Consider the following 23953-nt stretch of genomic DNA (forward strand, 5'->3'; position numbering starts at 1 on the left):
GCAACAGAACCGGGGTTTTTATTCCCATCTATTAAAAAAAGGGGAACAGCACATCTGTTAAAGTTCTTGCACAATGGTTGGCTTTGCACCGAAACAGGAAACGTAACCCAATAGTCTCAGAACTTCAACAAACCTGACCCACTTTCAAATGTTAGAAACGAGGATTTTTTCCCCCTCTCCTTTATTAATTTTAGTTCGTTGTAACATCTGCTAAGCGCCTGCTGCCCCCTAACACTTGATATTCTTTCAACTCCCAAGCCTGCCAAAAACAATATTTGGTTCTATTAGAGGCTGCAGTCAGTGTGTGATAATACGACGTGGGCTCAGAGGCTCACAACTATTTTAGATGACTGCTTAAAGGACATCAAAGAGGGTTATGTATCAGCTAATGGATGGTTTCAGCAAAATGTCTATGAAGCTTGTGGATATTCCAGTAGGATGGTTTGGGTGGAAGATTAGAGGTTCCCGAGATGCCCACACAGAACCTATTAAAGAATTTAGCGAGTTTAGCGGTTGCCTTTTGAACTTCTCTTTCGGAACGCTAATATAAAGGAAGTGATGACAGTGATGACATATGCTCCTAGTCAACAAACATCTAAAATGGACTCAAGTAAATAAGAAATGTGTTGTTTTGTACTACCCATTCAATCTACTCCAAGTGCATCTACTGAACAACTGTAATCAATGCAAAGCACCAATCCAAACTAAAACAGGGGGGGGGGGGGGGACTTATACTTAAAGAACAAATTATGATTTGTTTAATATTGTTTGTGGTTGTATTATGTATAAATTTAAACATTCATGTGTACTTTCTAAAAGCGTATCAAGGTTGTAATGTAGAAAACACTTAACGTAAACTTCTGTTTAAGTGATTCAAGGACAGATGGATGCTAGGGATAGTAACTCTCACACTGGCCCATACATTATTTTACTTCTGAAACTCTTCTCTGCCCTCTTCAAAACAGCTGTTGCGATTTTTGCCCAAAGTGTTTCCATAGCTCAGTAACCACCCCCACCTGTGTTGCCATGACCCGCCCCCAGCTTAGCAGCCGCAGCCTAATGTATTTGATAATGACTTGGTGATCAATGGAATTACTACCTTACAGATCGCTAATCCAATTGATCACTTTTGCAAAACAATACCAGTATGCTGCCACATTTCAAGACAGTGAGCTACTTCTAATGAGACTGAAGGGTCACAGCTGGTGATCTGCTATCCTGTGAAGTGGATGGCACTGCGGAAATCATATTAGGTGGTCAAAGCACTTTTTTGAAACTGTAAAAAGCACAATTCGTCTGATCCTTTATAAATATGGAGATCTTAAAGTGGTGATCTGACACTTCAATAAAAAAAGGCAGGAACAAAGGACACGTAAAAGTCTGAAGAGACTAAAGATAACCAGAACCTGACAATGTATAAACTACTGTATATAAATGCATATCTAGAAGAGGTGGTCTCCTGACAGACAAGGATAACAGTTGGCAAGGATAACAAGCCCATCCTCATTTGGCTCAGAGAAGGATTTCAGAGTTGTTGCATACTAGTTACTCCATAATTACATATTGCTGCCTTGCACCAGTAGATCAGTTTGTTGAACTTTTTTTTTCCCCAAAATGTTTTCTTTACACATAGCAGGAAGGCCCATCCCCACTCCTTCAAAATAATATCTAAATAGAGCTTGTAAAAGAGTCAAATACAAGTGACTAAGATTCCCTTTTGGTGGCCAAGTCTCGCTGACAGTTGGACAATCAATGTGTGAAATTCATCACATGATCTAGCCATGCACACTAAGACACATCTTAGCCAGATACTGGTATATCCTAAGGGGGGCAATCGCAGTCTGGTTAATCTGATAGCCCCTAAACCCGAACTTACCTTCCAGACGAGCAATACTGTGATAGATCTGGTAGCTAAAAGTCGTTTTGAGCATGAGAAAATTTGCAATACACATTGTAAAAAAAAAGGCTGCAGATATTTGGAAATAATAATTATTTTTATTCTAAGTAGAGTAGATGAATGGTTTGCTCTTCTGCTAAATATTTTTTAAATATTATTGTGTATTACATATGCTTTCCCCCAAAAGCCGCAGCTTACCTGTGCTTCAAGTAAATGGTTCCTCTCTGAAATGCATTCTCCTCATATTCTCATGGTGAAACCAGTAGTAAGCCAGGAACACAAGCATTATGGAATTATCACTGTAGTGCTGAAATTCCACAGAAGTTGGGGACCAAACCAATGCAGAACAAAACCTCTTCTTACGCTATGCTAGGGATGATTCAATGCTATGGCCATAATTCTAAGTTGATGCAAACATTGTGCTATATGTATGCAGCTTGGAAATGGACCAGTCAAATGCAGAGGCTGCACACATACTGTATGCATAAAATTAGCATACAATGTGTAAATTTGCATCAACTCTGAATTATTAACATCTCATTAAGCATTCCTCTACTCTATGCAAAGCACAACAACATTTAAGCTGACAATGCCATACCTGTACAGCCCACGGAAGTGAGAGATGAGATGATTTGCTAGGAACAGTTTGATTGCTGGAAGAAGTTTTTACACAATACATATACTGTACATTTATTATTATACTGCAGGAATTCATATATTGGTACTTTGTGCTTCTACTACATTCAGTTCAAAATTAGCAGTGTTGCCAATGGTCCCTCTTTGATGAATGACACCACAGTTATCTAGGTAGGCCACCATCACTTCCAGGCTTGCAGTGTCAGAGCCTGCAGGTACCGAGCAATGCAAGCTGTATATTGGTCAGGAAGGATCTGAAATCATCCATCACAAGTCTACCTACCACAGGAAGCATTCTGCCATCCCAAAAGCACGGCCTACTTATAGGTCAAACATTCAAGTTTTAACAATTTTTAACACCAAAGCTCTGCAATAAAAGGAAAAGTCCAAAGGTCACCCTGCTCTTTTCACCACAAATCTCTTTCTTTGCGTAAACTCATATATGAAACAGTCATAGCCAAAGTACTGCAATGTTTTTCAATTGATCTTTTTTCCATGAGATGGTGAAAAGCCAGTTCCCATGGCCATACCCTATCACATTTCCTTTGTCTCCACTCTGCAGACAAAATGTATTGCACATCGTCAACTAATCATCACAGCAAGATCACTACTGCAGGGGAACTCAAAGCTGCACAATACTATGGGGGATTGTTGTAAGATTATGGCATCACTGTGCCATATAAAATCACTGAAACAAGCCTCACAGGTATCCAAGACTGATGAAAATATGAACATCTGGATTTCAAATCCACTTTGATCAGTAGCAAAAAACAATTCTCTGATATATGTGAATAATTCACTCACCATGGACTTTGTAAAGGGTCGAACCAAGGCAAACAGCAACGTATACCCCCACCAGCTCCGATGAAGAGAGGAGTACATCATATTTCCCGGATGCAACGCATTGGACGTCACCCCATACGGAGAGAGGCGGCGGTTCAGCTCCTTGGAGAACAGAATGTTGCACAGTTTGGAACGGTTGTATGCTAACATGGCCCAGTAGTCCTTCTTCAATGGAGAAAGCAGGTTGAGGTCAAGTTTCCCCGATGAATCTTTAATTTCTGTGAACCTAAGTTCAAAAAAATAAAATAAAATATGTTTCAGACATCCTGCCAAGGAAACTTTATTTTTAAAGGGATCGCCAATAACATTTACAGCGCAAGCCAAAAAGATGAAACTCGCACCTCTTACAATCTGTTTTTCAGCTACAGGAGGTGTTGATTTTTTTAAAGGCAACAGTGGAATACGTTTGTAACATAAAATAAGAGCTGAAGGGAAAAAAATCCTAGCTATAATACAAAGAGGAGTAGTGAATAAGATCTACTTGTGAATAAAGATTAAAAGGGCACTATGGCAAAACATTGTAAAATTTTAAATATGTGCAAACGTACATATGTACAAATAAGAAATACGTTTTTTCGAAGGAAAAATGAGCCGTAAATTATTTTTTTCCTATTTTGCTGTCACTACAGTAGGTAGTAGAAATCTGACAGAACCGGCTTTAGACTAGCCCATCTCTTCATGGGGGATTCTCATGGTTTTGTTTATTTTCAAAAGCACTTCATGAATGGCAGTTGCTCTGTCTAACTACAGTGTTTCCCCGAAAAAAAGACACCGTCTTATATTAATTTTTTGTTCCAAAAGATGTGCTAGGGCTTATTTTCATAGGATGTCTTATTTTGGTGGGGGGAAATACTGGTAGTTTTGCTATACAAAATGTATATACTGCATGCCATGCTGAAACACAAGCAGCATGCACAGAGCTTGTGGTTTGCAGATATTGGCTCTCACTTACAAGAAATTGATTCTGCTGATCTTGTGGGTAAGAGTCTATTTCTTTCAGGCAGAGTACTCTGTCAGGCTCCCCAGAGCTATGATAGGATAAGCTGTGTGTCCTGGGAAAAGGTGAAGAGGTGAAGTGCTGCTGATGCTTATCAGGACAGATCAGGAGGCTCCAACAAAAACACAAATAGCCTGACACACATGTACAGGATTGTAGAACTCACATTATTCTGCTGCTCTCCTGTATCCAGGCTTTGTATTCAGCGTGACTTGCTGGTGTCATGTGAGCTGCTGCTAGGGCTTACATTCAGGGGATATCTTATGTTTCAAGCAAGCTAGGAATTCCTGCTAGGGCTTATTCTCAGGGGGTGTCTTACTTTAGGGGAAGCACGGTACCAAAAAACTGTGTAGCGAGCAGGGAAGCTGGCCAGCATTATTGTTTAAATCCTTTTTAGGGAATATCTTTATAAAGAATAAAAGCCTTGCTGAGAATCCCCCATGAGGAGATGGGCTAGTCCAAAACCTGTTGGTTCTGTCAGATTTCTACTACCTACTGTAAGTGAAAGCAACATAGGAGAAAAGTAATGTATGGCTCATTTTACTCTGGAAAAACATACTTCTTATTTGTGTATTTTTTCACATATTTAAATTTTACAATTTTTCGCCAAAATGCCCCTTTAAGCTTTTCTTGGATGATGCAAATTTAAAAGGAAAATAATAATAGCTAAGCTAGCTAATAATAGCTTTCAGACAAGCATGACTATTGGAGCCATTAATAAATACTTAAACATAATAAATAATAATAATTTATAAACTGATGATATAATGTTACATTTAAACTTGGCTACACAATGCAGTATTTGCATAGTGAGGCGAAAAGATTTTGAATTCATCTCTCATGCCTGCTATAATTCCCAGGACAATCTTCAGTCCATTCAGGAAACACTGATTGCCTTGTATAATTACACTTTCAGCTACATTTTGGGAGCTGCCTCTGCCGACAATCTATCACGTGTCTACAGCGAACCTCCTTAATGTGTTGGGGAGAGATCCTGACTGGTGGATCGTCTCAGCTGACAGCAGACTAAGCCCATTGTTCTTCTACTTACCTTGCCCACTTCATAGCACTCTGTTGTGCATCATGCCCTGGGCCCTACTCCCCCCTTCATAGCAACAAAACGTGTCACAAGCCAAGTAAGAGGAATACGGTGGCTGACATCTTCATTTAGTAATAAGCAATTACTTGTGTGCTGATGCTCTGCCTCTGGTGTGACTCCATTGGCTGCATGCTTTTTGTAGGTGTGTGACTCAAAAACAAGTTAAGCCAAAAGTTCAGCCTAACAACCAGACTTTGCCTAGGACACAAAATAGGCCAAAACCACCCCTGTGGGCAGCAAACAATCGTTAATGGCAATCTCAGATCTGCACATGACCTTTTTTTGCCCTCTTCTAGAATCATCTCCTCGCATTCACATATACAAGATTTTGCACATGCTTCACACCCCTTCCACAACACATCCGTCACTCTCCAACTGTTCAAATGCTTCCTCAGAACTCACTTTTTCAGTCAAGCATGCGCTCTACAGTAGGCCATTTCCCTTTCGACCAAGCTGTGGTCCTACTAGATAACCTCAAATCACACTAGCTCTAGGTTATTGTTTAATACCTCACCCTTTGCCCCCCTCCCCCCATTCCTTTAAATTGTAAGCTCCCAAAGGCAGAGCTCTCACCTTTTTGTGTCTAGGAATTTGTTGCCCATTTTTGCATGTTACTTTTGTTACTGTAATTACCGATTCTGTATTTCGAACCAATTCTGCATTTTGTACCAATTTTGTATGTTGGTGTATACCACAGTCTGTATTATTATGTACCCCATGTTTGTTTCTTACTTTGTACAGCACCACGGAATACGTCGCTTTATAAATCAATAACAACAGAATAAGTCGGTAGGAGCGTCACTGACCATCTCTGTGTTGGCCTCAAGCAGGCTGAATTGTAGCCAAAGTAAACAGTACTATGTGCTTGAAAAGTTAATTACACTGTTATGTCAATACGATACAATGCACATATAAACATGAGACAGTTATGGAGAAAGGGGGGGGGGCTGGCATTGCTACTCCATAACAGTATATATAATAAAAAAGTATCAACTTGATTTCCTCTTTAAAACCGAGTTAAATTAAGTAATCAGAGCTTCATTTTAAACCATTTTAAGCACAGCAAAGTATAAGAATGCTAAACCTTTAAGCACACTAAGAAGCCTTGAACTTTAGAGGAAGGGCAACCCATGACCCCGTTCTTGCGGAAAACACACAGGCGCTGATGCCGTCATGATAACCTTGGTAACTTGCCATGAGCATCTTTGCATGTTTAAAAGATAAATGTAAACAGAGCTGGGATGAGTTTTGGCAGCCTGTTATGCTCTTAAGTATACCCATGGCATGGCTTAAACACAAATCAAAATAACTAGTTGATGTTTTGTAATTGAGTCAGACAGAATAATTAAACACCAGCTGTTTCTCCCTGCACTCACTTTTTTCCCCTTTCGCAGTGGAAGCAAAGCCATAAAAAGTGTCCTCAAGAAAACTTGTTGGTCAAGCTGGAAAGTGGGCAGCACATGAAGTGCCTTTTTCAGAAATATACATACAAATGTGTAATAGACATTATTAGAGCCAGCACTAACCACACTGAATATCAATGATTTTCATGGTCATGCTTATATTCCTCAAGTTACTTATTACAGATTAAATGTAAAGCTTTCTAAGCACCACATAAAGGTTATAGACTGAGGAGGTGCAGACATCCCTTGGGAGAACATTGATGGAGTTCACTGGCTGATTGCTACATTTCCTGCATGCACCTTCTGCATAATACTCAAAAATGCATCAAAAACACACATAATGGAAGTCAATGGGAACGCAATGTATTGCGTTTTGTATGCGTTTTTCATGCGTTAAAATAAAATGTGATGCATTGCTGCTTTCTCTTCCTAGTGATTTGAATAAAAATGCATTGAAAACGCATATGAGTTTTGTATATGCAAACCACAAACACGTAAAAATGTAGGCAAAATGCTATCAAAACGCATATGCGGAAAAAAACACAAACACACTAAAACCGCACACACAAGAAAAAACGCACATGACAAGAAACGTGATCTTTCACGCTCTGTTATGTGTGATCCCAGCCTAAAGGGAACCTAAACTAAAAGGGATATGGAGGCTGAAATATTTATAATATTTAGTTCCTTTTAAACAATACCAGTTGCCTGGCACTCTACTTATCTTTCATGCATCAGTAGTATCTGAACCACACATCTAAAACAAGCATTTGGCAAATCCAGTCAAACTTTTCTTAGATATCTGATCTGCATGCGTGTTCATTGTCTATGGCAAAAAGTAGAACAAGCATATGATCAGCAGGCCAGCCAGGCAATTTGCATGTATTAAAAGGAAATAAATATGGCAGCCTCCATATCCCTCTCACTTCAGATGACCTTTAACCACTTCAGCCTAACTGGACGAAAATTTTCGTCCAGTTAGGCTGCGCGCACTCCCGCGGGTCGAGCACGCTCCCGCGGGCCCCCCGTGCGCGCCCCCGCTGCTGGCCGTTAGCCCAGCGATCAATGAAAGGGATTATAAATCCCTTTCACTGATCGGACCCCCCCGGAGAAAAGCCGACAGCGTCTCTTCAGACGCTGCGGCTTTTCTGAGATCAAAAAGTTCTGTGTCTTCTTTCTTCTTCCTGGGAGCGAGCTCGATCACTCACAGGACTTTTTGACTGTGGCCATCTTTTGGCCAAATGGCAAACTACACCAAAAAACACATCGAATTGAATAAATACAATTTAAAACTTTTAAAATCCCCTGTTTCCCTCCCACACCAAAAAATACCCACAAACAAGTTTTAATAAAAAATTAAATAAAAAATTACACTAATAAAAAAAACAAAAAAATACAAATAGTTACCTAAGGGTCTGAACTTTTTAAATATTCATGTCAAAGGAGTATATCAATATGATTTATTAAATTATGGGCTTTTAAATAGTGATGGACGCAAATTGAAAAAATGCACCTTTATTTCCAAATTAAATATCGGCGCCATACATTGTGATAGGGACATAATTTAAATGGTGTAATAAGCGGGACAAATTGGTAAATAAAGTACATAGGTTTTAATTATGGTAGCATGTATTAATTTCAAACTATAATGGCCAAAAGCTGAGCAATAATTATTTGTTTCCATTTCTTTTTAAATATTCCTGTTAAAATGAATTTAGAATAAATTAATTCTCAGCAAAATGTATCACCTACAGAAAGCCTAATTGGTGGTGGAAAAAACAAGATATAGATCAATTCATTGTGATGAGTAGTGCTAAAGTTATTGCCAAATGAATGGGAGGTGAAAGTTGCTCAGATGTAAACAAATCTCAACCCTGTAGGCTGAAGTGGTTAATGATGGAGCCCAATATTTTTTCTTCTTGGCTATCCATTCAAGAAAGCCCTCCCCTCACTTAGTACAGTAACAACAAAAGCCCTCAGGGCATATTCACATGACGTATTACATGTGCACTCTAATGTGTGCAGCACTATGGGGTTGAAATAGCACTGCGCGTTAGGAAATAGCACTGCATGTTAGGAAATAGCCCTGCGCGTTAGGAAAAAGCACTGCGCCCTAGGAAATAGCACTGCGCGCTAGGAAATAGCACTGCGCGCTAGGAAATAGCACTGCGCGCTAGGAAATAGCACTGCGCGCTAGGAAATAGCACTGCGCGCTAGGAAATAGCACTGCGCGTTAGGAAATAGCACTGCGCGTTAGGAAATAGCACTGCGCGCTAGGAAATAGCACTGCGCGCTAGGAAATAGCACTGCGCGCTAGGAAATAGCACTGCGCGCTAGGAAATAGCACTGCGCGCTAGGAAATAGCACTGCGCGTTAGGAAATAGCACTGCACGTTAGGAAATAGCACTGCGTGTTAGGAAATAGCACTGCGTGTTAGGAAATAGCACTACATGTTAGGAAATAGCATTGTGTGTTAGGAAATAGCACTGTGTGTTAGGAAATAGCACTGTGTGTTAGGAAATAGCACTGTGTGTTAGGAAATAGCACTACATGTTAGGAAATAGCATTGTGTGTTAGGAAAAAGCACTGTGTGTTATGAAATAGCACTGCGTGTTAGGTAATAGCACTGTGTGTTAGGAAATAGCTGTAACGATCGGTGTCAGCACACAGAGAGATTCTGATTATTGGTGATCTGCAGTATCACCAAGAATACAAGTATAACTAACCTCTGGACACCTGATGAAGTGTAAGTGTTTGGTGCAACAGTATATGAGCCTGGATCACCTGAGGAGCAGGTGACCCTAGACCAGGGGTAGGGAACCTTGGCTCTCCAGCTGTGATAAAACTACAAATCCCAGCATGCATTTGCCTTTATTAATCATAAGTGTTGCTGTCAGACTCCTGCAATGCATTGTGGGACTTGTAGTTCCTTAACATCTGGAGAGCCAACGTTCCCTACCCCTGCCCTAGACCGTATAACGAGTATCCCCTAGTTAGGGTTAGAGATAACCAGAGAGCCAGTGATTCCCTGAACTGCTGGGAGACAGACTCTACTGCAGTCAAAGGACTCCTATGGGATAGAGTCCCTAACTGGATTGCAGAGAGGTCCCTATGAGGGACAGGGAGTCCCTGCAACTACTGGACACCCCACGGGGGGGGGGGGGGGGGGGTGTCACAGGTAGAAGGGTCGACCAGGCTGGGTCGGCAACACAGGAGCAGATAAGGTACAGAGACAGAAGGCTGATTCGGTAACCAGGGACAGGCAGGGTTGGCAACAGGTAATCAGATAATTGAAGGTACCGAATCAGAGAGCAGGGGAAGGGTCAAGAGAGCAATAGGTCATAACAGATATCAAGCAGAGGCCTAGTCTAGAGTGTGAGGTCCGTGGTCTCAACACTCAGGAACTGATCTAAAGAATAACACAGCAATGACACAATATCCCGAATCTTGGGTGTGAGGTCTGTGGTCTCTACACCCTGGAACTGGTCTAAAGAATAACACAGCAATGACACAGTATCCCTAATCTTGGATGTGAGGTCCGTGGTCTCTACACCCTGGAACTGCTCTAAAGAATAACACAGCAATGACACAGTATCCCTAATCTTGGGTGTGAGGTCCGTGGTCTCTACACCCTGGAACTGGTCTAAAGTATAACACAGTAATAACAGTAATCTGGCTAAGTGTGAATTCCCAGGTCCACCTGGTTCTAACACACTGAGGGATCTGACTATGGTCTGAGTGCTAACACACAAGCATTCGCAACGGCAGACAACCAGCAACTGACAAGCAAGAATTTTATATAGCAGAGCGCTCCTCAGCGCCGCCCAGTCCCATTCAGCCAATCACCTACTGCGCTGGGATCAGCTGATCGTCCTGATCAGCTGATCCTTCTCCTATTGGCATAAAGGGCCTGCCTGTTAGCGCGCGCGCGCGTAGCTCTCCATCTGTGTGCAATACTAGGCTCAGACAAACCAGACGCATGCTGCTGTGGAGAAACCGCCGGTCTGAACGCGGAACCAGCCGCCTCGCTGTCAGACCGCGCGGCAGTGTCTCCGCAATCCATTACAATAGCACTGGGTGTTAGGAAATAGCACTGCGTGTTAGGAAAAAGCACTGCGTGTTAGGAAATAGCATTGTGTGTTAGGAAGTAGCACTGTGTGTTAGGAAGTAGCACTGTGTGTTAGGAAACAGCCCTACATGTTAAGAAATAGCACTGTGTGTTAGGAAATAGCGCCGCGTGTTAGGAAATAGCGCCGCGTGTTAGGAAATAGCACCGCGCGTTAGCAAATAGCACCGCGCGTTAGCAAATAGCACCGCGCGTTAGCAAATAGCACCGCGCGTTAGCAAATAGCACTGCGCGTTAGGAAATAGCACTGCGCGTTAGGAAATAGCACTGCGCGTTAGGAAATAGCACTGCGCGTTAGGAAATAGCACTGCGCGTTAGGAAATAGCACTGCGCGTTAGGAAATAGCATTGCGTGTTAGGAAATAGCATTGTGTGTTAGGAAATAGCACTACATGTTAGGAAATAGCATTGTTTGTTAGGAAATAGTACTGTGTGTTAGGAAATAGCACTACATGTTAGGAAATAGCATTGTTTGTTAGGAAATAGTACTGTGTTTTAGGAAATAGCACTGCGTGTTATGAAATAGCACTGTGTGTTAGGAAATAGCACCGTTTAGTGAATCAACCCCAATCTGTGCATTTTTTTTTTTGTGACTGATCACGGCCAGTAACAGTGATCATTCTCCACTTATAGTAATTGGATGTGAGACTTGCATCCCTTCCCAGGCAGAAGTAGAACATAAGTCTCTCCACCGTAGTGGTTTTGCAGACTCCTACAGGTCCTTCTAATCTTGCGTGCGCACATGCTTTCGAGCATGCACACAGAAATCCATGCAAGCTCCCGATGACTCCCGAGGCAGCACTGATTGGTGCAAGGCACTGTGTGTTCCCTCAGCCAATGCCTGCCAGTTTTTTTGTGAATAACCGCTGTTACAGCCAATAAGAGTAATAATTCTTAGGCTGGTACCACACATGCTCCGTGGACAACAGCCGCGTTTTTTCCACAGAAATTTTTGCGCATGTGATGCATGTTTTAATGCACACTTCACCCACCACAGGCCTCCAGCACTTGCAGACAGTCTATGGTATATGCAGGCATTTGATCATGCATGCAAGGGTCCTTGGCCTTGATTCACTCAGTTTCCCTGTTAAAGCAGCGCAACTTAACCACTTCAGGACCACAGTCTTTTCGCCCCTTAAGGACCAGAGCCTTTTTCTCCATTCAGACCACTGCAGCTTTCACGGTTTAATGCTCGGTCATACAACCTACCACCTAAATGAATTTTACCTCCTTTTCTTGTCACTAATACAGCTTTCTTTTGATGCTATTTGATTGCTCCTGCGAGTTTTACTTTTTATTATATTCATCAAAAAAGACATGAATTTTGGCAAAAAAATGATTTTTTTAACTTTCTGTGCTGACATTTTTCAAATAAAGTAAAATTTCTGTATACATGCAGCGCGAAAAATGTGGACAAACATGTTTTTGATAAAAAAAACCCCATTCAGTGTATATTTATTGGTTTGGGTAAAAGTTATAGCGTTTACAAACTATGGTGCCAAAAGTGAATTTTCCCATTTTCAAGCATCTCTGACTTTTCTGCGCACCTGTCAGGTTTCATGAGGGGCTAAAATTCCAGGATAGTACAAATACCCCCCCAAATGACCCCATTTTGGAAAGAAGACATCCCAAAGTATTCAGTGAGAGGCATGGTGAGTTCATAGAAGATTTTATTTTTTGTCACAAGTTAGCGGAAAATGACACTTTCTGACAAAAAAAAGAAAAAAAAAAGTTTCCATTTCTTCTAACTTGCAACAAAAAAAAATGAAATCTGCCACAGACTCACTATGCTCCTCTCTGAATACCTTGAAGTGTCTACTTTCCAAAATGGGGTCATTTGTGGGGTGTGTTCACTGTCCTGGCATTTTGGGGGGTGCCTAATTGTAAGCACCCCTGTAAAGCCTAAAGATGCTCATTGGACTTTTGGCCCCTTAGCGCAGTTAGGCTGCAAAAAAGTGCCACACATGTGGTATTGCCGTACTCAGGAGAAGTAGTATAATGTGTTTTGGGGTGTATTTTTACACATACCCATGCTGGGTGGGAGAAATATCTCCATAAATGACAATTGTTTTATTTTTTTTACACACAATTGTCTATTTATAGAGATATTTCTGCCACTCAGCATGGGTATGTGGAAAAATACACCCCAAAACACATTATACTACTTCTCCTGAGTACGGCGATACCACATGTGTGGCACTTTTTTGCACCCTAACTGCGCTAAGGGGCCCAAAGTTCAATGAGTACCTTTAGGATTTCACAGGTCATTTTGAGAAATTTCGTTTCAAGACTACTCCTCGCGGTTTAGGGCCCCTAAAATGCCAGGACAGTATAGGAACCCCACAAATTACCCCATTTTAGAAAGAAGACACCCCAAGGTATTCCGTTAGGAGGATGGTGAGTTCATAGAAGATTTTTTTTTTTGTCACAAGTTAGCGGAAATTGATTTTAATTGTTTTTTTTCACAAAGTGTCATTTTCCGCTAACTTATGACAAAAAATAAAATCTTCTATGAACTCACCATACTCCTAACGGAATACCTTGGGGTGTCTTCTTTCTAAAATGGGGTCATTTGTGGGGTTCCTATACTGCCCTGGCATTTTAGGGGCCCTAAACCGTGAGGAGTAGTCTTGAAACCAAATGTCGCAAAATGACCTGTGAAATCCTAAAGGTACTCATTGGACTTTGGGCCTCTTAGCGCACTTAGGGTGCAAAAAAGTGCCACACATGTGGTACCGCCGTACTCAGGAGAAGTAGTATAATGTGTTTTGGGGTGTATTTTTACACATACCCATGCTGGGTGGGAGAAATATCTCTGTAAATGACAATTGTTTGATTTTTTTTTACACACAATTGTCCTTTTACAGAGAGATTTCTCCCACCCAGCATGGGTATGTGTAAAAATACACCCCAAAACACAATATACTATTTCTTCTGAGTACGGCGATACCACATGTGTGACACTTTTTTGCAACCTAGGTGCGCTAAGGGGCCTAACGTCCTATTCACAGGTCATTTTGAGGCCTTTGGATTCTAGACTACTGCTCACGGTTTAGGGCCCCTTAAATGCCAGGGCAGTATAGGAACCCCACAAGTGACCCCATTTTAGAAAGAAGACACCCCAAGGTATTCTGTTAGGAGTATGGTGAGTTCATAGAAGATTTTTTTTTTGTCACAAGTTAGCGGAAAATGACACTTTGTGAAAAAAAAAACAATACATATCAATTTCCGCTAACTTGTGACAAAAAATAAAATCTTCTATGAACTCATCATACACCTAACAGAATACCTTGGGGTGTCTTCTTTCTAAAATGGGGTCACTTGTGGGGTTCCTATACTGCCCTGGCATTTTACGGGCCCAAAACTGTGAGTAGTCTGGAAACCAAATTTCTCAAAATGACTGATCAGGGGTATAAGCATCTGCAAATTTTGATGACAGGTGGTCTATGAGGGGGCAAATTTTGTGGAACCGGTCATAAGCAGGGTGGCCTCTTAGATGACAGGATGTTTTGGGCCTGATCTGATGGATAGGAGTGCTAGGGGGTGACAGGAGGTGATTGATGGGTGTCTCAGGGGGCGGTTAGAGGGGAAAATAGATGCAATCAATGCACTGGGGAGGTGATCGGAAGGGGGTCTGAGGGGGACCTGAGGGTTTGGCCGAGTGATCAGGAGCCCACACGGGGCAAATTAGGGCCTGATCTGATGGGTAGGTGTGCTAGGGGGTGACAGGAGGTGATTGATGGGTGTCTCAAGGTGTGATTAGAGGGGGAAAATAGATGCAAGCAATGCACTAGCGAGGTGATCAGGGCTGGGGTCTGAGGACGTTCTGAGGTGTGGGCGGGTGATTGGGTGCCCGCAAGGGGCAGATTAGGGTCTAATCTGATGGGTAACCGTGACAGGTGGTGATAGGGGGTGATTGATGGGTAATTAGTGGGTGTTTAGAGGAGAGAAGAGATGTAAACACTGCACTTGGGAGGTGATCTGATGTCGGATCTGCGGGCGATCTATTGGTGTGGGTGGGTGATCAGATTGCCCGCAAGGGGCAGGTTAGGGGCTGATTGATGGGTGGCAGTGACAGGGGGTGATTGATGGGTGGCAGTGACAGGGGGTGATTGATAGGTGATTGACAGGTGATCAGTGGGTTATTACAGGGAATAACAGATGTAAATATTGCACTGGCGAATTGATAAAGGGGGGTCTGAGGGCAATCTGAGCGTGTGGGCGGGTGATTGGGTGCCCGCAAGGGGTAGATTAGGGTCTAATCTGATGGGTAACAGTGACAGGTGGTGATAGGGGGTAATTGATAGGTGATTGATGGGTAATTAGTGGGTGTTTAGAGGAGAGAATAGATGTAAACAATGGATTTGGGAGGTGATCTGATGTCGGATCTGCGGGCGATCTATTGGTGTGGGTGGGTGATCAGATTGCCCGCAAGGGGCAGGTTAGGGGCTGATTGATGGGTGGCAGTGACAGGGGGTGATTGATGGGTGGCAGTGACAGGGGGTGATTGATGGGTGGCAGTGACAGGAGATCAGTGGGTTATTACAGGGAATAAGAGATGTAAATATTGCACTGGCGAATTGATAAAGGGGGGTCTGAGGGCAATCTGAGCGTGTGGGCGGGTGATTGGGTGCCCGCAAGGGGTAGATTAGGGTCTAATTTGATGGGTAACAGTGACAGGTGGTGATTGATAGGTGATTGATGGGTAATTAGTGGGTGTTTAGAGGAGAGAATAGATGTAAACAAAGGATTTGGGAGGTGATCTGATGTCGGATCTGCGGGCGATCTATTGGTGTGGGTGGGTGATCAGATTGCCCGCAAGGGGCAGGTTAGGGGCTGATTGATGGGTGGCAGTGACAGGGGGTGATTGATGGGTGGCAGTGACAGGGGGTGATTGATAGGTGATTGACAGGTGATCAGTGGGTTATTACAGGGAATAACAGATGTAAATATTGCACTGGCGAATTGATAAAGGGGGGTCTGAGGGCAATCTGAGCGTGTGGGCAGGTGATTGGGTGCCCGCAAGGGGTAGATTAGGGTCTAATCTGATGGGTAACAGTAACAGGTGGTGATAGGGGGTGATTGATAGGTGATTGATGGGTAATTAGTGGGTGTTTAGAGGAGAGAATAGATGTAAACAATGGATTTGGGAGGTGATCTGATGTCGGATCTGCGGGTGATCTATTGGTGTGGGTGGGTGATCAGATTGCCCGCAAGGGGCAGGTTAGGGGCTGATTGATGGGTAGCAGAGACAGGGGGTGATTGACTGGTGATTGACGGGTGATTGACAGGTGATTGACAGGTGATCAGGGGGGATAGATGCATACAGTACACGGGGGGAGGGGTCTGGGGAGAATCTGAGGGGTGGGGGGTGATCAGGAGGGGGCAGTGGGCAGGGGGGGGGATAAAAAAAAAATAGCGTTGACAGATAGTGACAGGGAGTGATTGATGGGTGATTAGGGGGGTGACTGGGTGGGTCTGTGGGCGATCAGGGGGCAGGGGGGGGGAAATCAGTGTGCTTGGGTGCAGACTAGGGTGGCGGCAGCCTGCCCTGGTGGTCCCTCGAACACTGGGACCACCAGGGCAGGAGGCAGCCAGTATAATAGGCTTTGTATACATTACAAAGCCTATTGTACTATTTCCATGCGGCGATCCGGGTGCTAGTAACCCGCCGGCGCTTCCGAACGGCCGGCGGGTTACTACGAGCGGTGGGCGGAGCCAGTCCCCGGCGGCTGATCGCGTCACGAATGACGCGATCGCCGCATAGCCACCCACGCAGCCGCCCCCGCCGATGGGCGTATTGCGGTCGTTTGGGCCCGGACTTTGCCGCCGCCCATCGGCTGGGGGCGGTCCTCAAGTGGTTAAATTGAGCAGCGTGAGTTAACGAGTCTGAAGTCTCTTTTTTTAACCTTTTTTTTATATTTGATCCGGTTCAGCATCATAATCCAAGTAAGCATAGAAACAGCCCAGCAAAGTTCCTGGGCTCTGGAGCTTCTATTTCCGCATAGAGGCAAAGCTTTGCGCTGTAGCTCTGCCTCTACTTCAGTCAATCTCTGCGGATCGCCGCCTCTCCCCACCCCTCTCAGTCTTCTTTCACTGAGAGGGGCGGGGAGGAGGCGGAGATCTGCAGAGATTGATTGCGGAGAGGCAGAGCTACAGCCCAAAGCTCTGCCTCTCCAGGGCAGCATAATCGGTGACCTGCAAAGTCATAGAACTTTGCAGGTCTATTTCTATGCTTTATAACCCTCGTTTTGCTGTGGGAATGCGGAAAATTTACCTGGATTATGATGCTGAACAGAAATAAATAAAAAATTGTAAAAAACAAGACTTTAGAGTCTCTTTAAAAATCCTGTGCGCATACTATGCTCTGTAGTGCTGCGTAGGGTGTACTGCCAGGGGCGTAGCAATAGAGGTTGCAGAAATTGCGACTGCATCGGGGCCCGAAGGGACCTCTCCTAACTGCACTATTTGCTCTCTATTGGTTCTGTGCTCATAATAATCACTTCTACAGATACTTTGAATAATGGTAATCATTACACTGTTCCCCATCCCCTTCTTGCACCTCTGACACTGTCGACAGGTTTTGGTGCGCCGTATCAATTGTTATGTATAGAGTGCTTGGGGGGCCCCATTGTAAAACTTGCATTGGGGCCCACAGCTCCTTAGCTATGCCACTGTACACTGCTAACTTACGCCTGTACTTTATAAGTACCGGCCAATCCCACCCTGAGACCTGTCAGGCCCAGTGTCTTTGTAGGTCATGATCCCTGACCTTTGATTGGCCTAGTAGGCTGCCTGTCATGAATCATGGCCCTTGTGCGCATGCACACATGTTCATTTGCTGCATTGGGAGCATTAAAGCTTGCATATTAATTGTAGGGGTGCAGAAAAATTGCATAGCCAATTGCAGTGCCATGCAATTTTCTCACGTTTTAGCAATTTAAAATTTTCCCTGTTGGAAATTGCAACTGCACATGTGCCTTGCATCCTGTCCAAATACGCCTTAAAGCCAATGGGTACCAGTTTAAAAATTAAAAAGTCAGATACTCACCTAAGGAGAGGGAAGGCTCGGTCCTAATGAGCCTTCCCTCTCCTCTCCCGGTGCCCTCGGTGCTGCGCTGGCTCCCCCGTACGCGTCCGCCGCCGCAGGGACTTCGGAGGTATTCGGGAGCACTAGGGCTCCAGAAGATGGGCCGCTCCATACTACGCACAATTACAAATCGGAATTGCATGTAGTGTGCAAGAGGCCCGATAGAGTGCACAAAGTAAGTACAGGAAATTGCAGCAATGCCGACTTCGAGTTTCAGTGTGAAATGACCCTATTTGTACAATGTAGCAAAATCACCCGATCCAACTGTTTGTATGCTTTGCCAAAGAGTGGTAAGAAGAAAAGGACAAGAAACAGAAAGGGCTTGATTCACAAAGCGGTGAAAACTGTTAGCACACTGGTGAAAAGCCCCTTATCACGCCTAAACTCAGTTTAGGCGTGATAAGTTTAGGCATGATAAGTTTAGGCGTGATAAGTTTAGGCATGATAACTATAGCACCAACTGGGTTAGCACCGCAGTGCACAGCTGATCAAAAGTTTTGCGCTAGCAAAGTCTGGTGCGTGAAACGTCGCAAAGAGTTTAATGGGGCTGCTTTGCGCGCAGGACTTTGTGATCTAAACTTCTCAACTTATCATGCCTAAACTTATCACGCCTAAACTTATCAGGCCTAAACTTATCACGCCTAAACTTATCACGCCTAACCTTATCACGCCTAAACTGAGTTTAGGCATGATAAAATGGTTATCACGCCTAAAGTCTTTAACTGGGTTATCACCGCTTTGTGAATCGAGCCCAAAAGTGTGATAAAACAAAATGACACCACTGAAATAACAATATTAGTACTAATATTCATATGTAATTCTACCATAACAGTGGCAGTAATATTAATATTCAATGCTAGTGCTAAGAAATAGGTTTGCCGTAAACTTTGGCTGCTCTTACTACGTCGTAAAAAGGTTTTATAAATCTTTAGTTATTCCAAAGGCCCAGATAGAAGTGTGCACCTACATATAACAGGGTGGAAGAGGGATGATGTGGCTTCGTAGTGGAGGCAGAAGGTTGCGAGGCGAGACAAGCAGCTGACAATTCAGCCTAATCTCCCATTAAATAACAGCTCATTTATAGCCTATCCCCTGGTGCCCTCCACATCTGGCAAGTCAGGGAGTTGGCAGATTTATTTTCCAGAGCCCGCGCTGGATGGCCCACAGTAGCCCCCATTGCTTAATAACTACAAACCGATCTGCTTTCGCTGAACCCGATGTGATTTGCAATGATAAGGCAATGCAGATTTAGTTACTGCCTAATTAGGAGATGCTCTGTATTTCGGGACTGGGAGGGATTATGGCTCGCACTCTGCGCTGCCTCTTTTCATTTCAGCTACCATAAATTTTCAATGCTCTATGTAAATCAATCTGCAGTGTGTCAGTTAGACTATAAGCCCCTGTGTTTGGAAGTGATAAAGGCTTGAGCCTGACCCTTGGCTGGTCTCACTGCTCTGACTCCCAAGGGTTACATTTATGGATGCGTGATTAAAAAATAAGCTCTGTGCTGGGTCATTTAAACATTTTAGGAATAAGTATTGGATTTTCCCCCTTTTCTGCCTTGTTGCGAGGCCTCCATCCCCAGCCACGTTATGCAGTACACTAATGTCCTTAAAGTGAGAAAGGCAGGTTAACTCTTCTCTTCCTGATGCAGAATTACCACCAAAAGCGGTTTCAGTCAAAAAGAGAAGGGACAGTCTAGAGGCAGCAAGAGAAAATGCTCTGAGCTGCCTGTGGCTACTAGTGACTAGAGCAAGAACAATGCAGAGATGCACAATACACATTCCCCCATTGTTGCATTGGTAAGGTCAGAGTATGCAGTACACACCAGATAAAGGACAACCAAAGGGAAAGGTATATGGAGGCTGCCATACTTAATTCCTTTTAAAGTGGGGTAAAACTCCGACATAACATTCAATAAAAATATGTTTTCCTACTTTGCATTACCCATACAGTTATCATATTTGCTTTTGTGCACAAGTAATATTGTCTCTCTACAAATTCCCAAAGTACAGTTTAACTGCTCTGAAAGCTGCCTTTGCATTTTATTGCATAGCTGCTGTATTTATATATTAACCTGCCTGGCGTTCTATTAAGATCGCCAGGCAGGCTGCGGGAGGGGTTTTTTTTAATAAAAAAAAAAAAACTATTTCATGCAGCCAACTGAAAGTTGGCTGCATGAAAGCCCACTAGAGGGCGCTCCGGAGGCGTTCTTCCGATCGCCTCCGGCGCCCAGAATAAACAAGGAAGGCCGCAATGAGCGGCCTTCCTTGTTTTGCTTACATCGTCGCCATAGCGACGAGCGGAGTGACGTCATCGACGTCAGCCGACGTCCTGACGTCAGCCGCCACCGATCCAGCCCTTAGCGCTGGCCGGAACTTTTTGTTCCGGCTACGCTGGGCTCAGGCGGCTGGGGGGACCCTCTTTCGCAGAGCGGCGGCGATCAGGCAGCACACGCGGCTGGCAAAGTGCCGGCTGCGTGTGCTGCTTTTTATTTGAGCCAAATCGGCCCAGCAGGGCCTGAGCGGCAGGCTCCGGCGGTACTGGACGAGCTGAGCTTGTCCAGACCGCCCAGCAGGTTAAAGGACCTCCGAGGTGAAAATAAACTGATGAGAAAAACAATTGCATCTATCCTCATCCTCCTGAAAATCACTTATTTAGATTTCCCACAATTTTTATTTTATATTTAAATCTAGTTTTTACTGTTTCATTGTCCCTGCTCAATGACACCGTCACTGAAGTATGTTAGAACTCAAATCTATGATTTTTTTTACCCTTTTTAACGCTTTCCTGCTCTCAGATGCCATATACTGACAGGAAAGTGTTTTATGGCTGTAATTACTAATCAGTGACGGATATGCTATAGTCTGACCCAGTCCGACCCGTCCCAACCGGGACAGAAACTATCACTTGCATATCTGATTTTTACCTCTTTCAGGTAGAGAAAGAAAAAAAAAAAGAAACACAGCCTAGTTTTTTGTGTGCTTGGCACTGTACATCCACATGTCTATCTCATCATGTCACCTCGGTTGTCCTTTAAAATCTTTCTAGTGATCACTTCTCAGTTCTTTCTGCTTCTCAGCTCAGTACAGTCTAGTTTCGGCTAATGTCTATCTGATAAAGGAATGTAAAAAAGATAAAGTTACCACCTCTTTGGATATGGCCAGAAGCTGTGCACTGAAGCAAGGAGCTTTCCACTGAAGAACAAAGGGTTGTTTAACTGTTTGAATACTGTTCTGCTACAAAAAATGTGGTAGCATATTTTATGCTATAAATAATCTTTGAAAGCAAAGAGGAAATACTGAGTTTCATACCACTTTAAGCAATATCAGTCACCTGGCTATCCTGCCGATCCTCTGCCTCTAATACTTTTAGCCATAGACCCTGAATAAGCATGCAGCAGGTGTTTCTGACATTATTGTCAGATCTGACTGGATAAGCTGCATGCTTGTTTCTGGTGTTAATTCAGCTTTAAGTTGGCAACTGTGGTTCCCATGATGCATCACTCCCAAACATGCAAATCATCTCTTCATGCCTCTGAAGCAAGGCTCACATCTAGATGATTTGCATATTTGGGAGTGATGCATCATGGGAAACCACAGTTGCTCACTTAAAGCTGAATTATTGCAAATACCTTTTCAAAATGTGGACAGGGATGCCCATCAACTGCTTCTTAGCAATCGGCTATACTGGATAACCATTCCTGATCCATAACGATATTTCCAGTTCACTCCTGCTTATTTTACCCCATCCCCACTCCATAAAGCTCAAGACACTGATTAGCAGATAACCAAGCAGCCCCCCCCCCCCCTCAAAACCTTTCCTCTCCCTGATTCACATTCTGAAATGTATCACTGATGGGGACATCTTTAGTTCTGCCAGGTGATCTGTACGGAATGTTCATTACTGAGAGTTCTATGCACAGAGGGAGATATTGATTGCTTGGCAGTTGGAATAAAGCCATTATTTCAATGCAACGAGGTTCACAGACAGCAAACTGTCAGGACCATGGTCATGACATCACACTGTAGGAGGGGTTTCACCAACAATATCAGCCATACAGACCCGCCCTTGTGATCTTTTTGAGAAAAGGTAAAGATTTCTCATGGGAAAGGGGTATCGTCTAGTGATTGGAATGAAGTTCAATCCTTGCTTAAAGTTCCTCTCTAAACAAGCCCTGGAAAATTAAGGAGGCATAGAGGAGTATTTTAATTAGATGTACTTTGAAGGGCAGCTATAGGGCGCTGCTGCCTATAGTAAATAGTAACAGAAGGCTATTTAATATTTCCCTCAATACCCCTACACATGGCTGCATTATAATGTTCACTGGAATGCAACCTGACAGCTAAATAAATGCACGATTTGAGAAAATTCACATTTACATCTGTACTGGCACCTTTCACGCGACTTTCCAAAGCGTTCATTAATATGGATTGCCATTTCAAATAAAGACCAGTAGTAATGTATTTACAGAACTGCTTCAAAATGACTACAGTGCGGGATGCAATCCAATGTGTTTGGAAAATGATGGGTTTCAATAATAATGTTATTGTCACATTACAGATCTCCATGAATGGAGAAGGAAATTAGGTCTGCGTTGTTTCACGGATATTAAAAGGAAAAAAAAACATGGGCAGACTAGATTAGGGAAAACTAACCCATTTTGCAGACCACCCAACCTTAGAGAGGGAGAAATGAATAATGCAGTCGGTAATGAACAGACCCAGTCTCCAGCTCCTTAAGTAGACTATTTACAATTTAGTATATCTTCCCATTCTTCTTGCTTAGATCCTGAAGTTGTTGAATGACAAATCAATAAGGGTCGTGGCATTCAGATAGAATCAATTATTATTCCATCTCAGAGACCACTCAATGGGCAGCTTAAACTGCAACACAGAGGGAGGCTTGTTTCATGATTAATAGTGGTTTACATAAATACACAGGACACGGAGGGGGAAAAAAGCCTGCTGGAGTATTTAATTTTAAATAAGAACAATACCTCTTATTCCACATGAATATATTACAAGGCCTATTGCATTAGATTGGCCATAGCTGGAGAGAGCACTGTGCAGCGATATGGAGGCCACATCACCAAGGCCTGCCTACATCTTCTTGAAGGATCTAAATTGTCATTCATATGTCCAGTTGTTGCAGGTTAAGAACTGGTACTGCATCCATCAACCATAGCTTATATTTATAGATGGGCAGTTTTATTAATCTGAAATGTAACTGTAAACATGGCCCATATGGAGTTGATATTTCTAGCAGAGTTAGTTTGACTGAATGAAGTTGATGATCTTTTGAACCCCCCTAGAGTTTACAGAGTATATAGTCGAAATGATAACAGCCCCAGAGATTTCGGTGCAGTTTGCGCCGCCATAGGTCGTAATAGGAACTACGGCTTTAGCGGCGCTTAGACAGTAACTTGGGTACCGTCAAAGGACAGAGCCCAAATTACTAGAAAAACAGCGTAATTCCGGCCGCCAGCAAAAGCGGGCAGCAAGATTACATATTTCCCCACTATCTACGGTGACCTGGAGGGGGAACAGTAATCAACACTGCCGGGACATGAGCCGAAGCAGGGTGCTTTGTTTTTTGGCTTTACCGTGCATCCAAATTTCACGGCGGCTTAATCATATGTACGCAGTCTTGTCACTAACTGTTCCTCAGAGGGGCTAACAATTAACCACTTAGCAACTTCTGCCACGCTTTTCTACGTCCTTGTTTATAAACACCTGTAAACACATGTAAACATTTGGTTCTGTTTTCTATTTTTAGAAAACAGAGTTACTATAGCACCATCTCATGGTCAAAAAGTAAAACCATTTTCAAATACACCATTATGCACTTTACTATAGAAAAA

General features: G+C 43.3%; 1 protein-coding gene across 7 annotated transcripts in view; it reads right to left on the minus strand.

The window, feature by feature from the left end:
- WWOX (WW domain containing oxidoreductase) overlaps positions 1-23953 on the minus strand; it is a 1347942-nt gene that overhangs the window by 900681 nt on the left and 423308 nt on the right. For all 7 annotated transcript variants that reach the window (XR_011024636.1, XM_068259546.1, XM_068259545.1 and 4 more), the window contains exon 9: positions 3338-3602. Coding sequence is in view for 6 of the 7 variants with exons in the window: in XM_068259546.1 (XP_068115647.1) it covers positions 3338-3602 (265 nt within the window). In the remaining variant the exon portion in view is untranslated. The remainder of the gene's footprint in view (positions 1-3337; positions 3603-23953) is intronic.

This window comes from Hyperolius riggenbachi, chromosome 11, assembly GCF_040937935.1.
Source record: "Hyperolius riggenbachi isolate aHypRig1 chromosome 11, aHypRig1.pri, whole genome shotgun sequence".
Taxonomy (NCBI): domain Eukaryota; kingdom Metazoa; phylum Chordata; class Amphibia; order Anura; family Hyperoliidae; genus Hyperolius; species Hyperolius riggenbachi.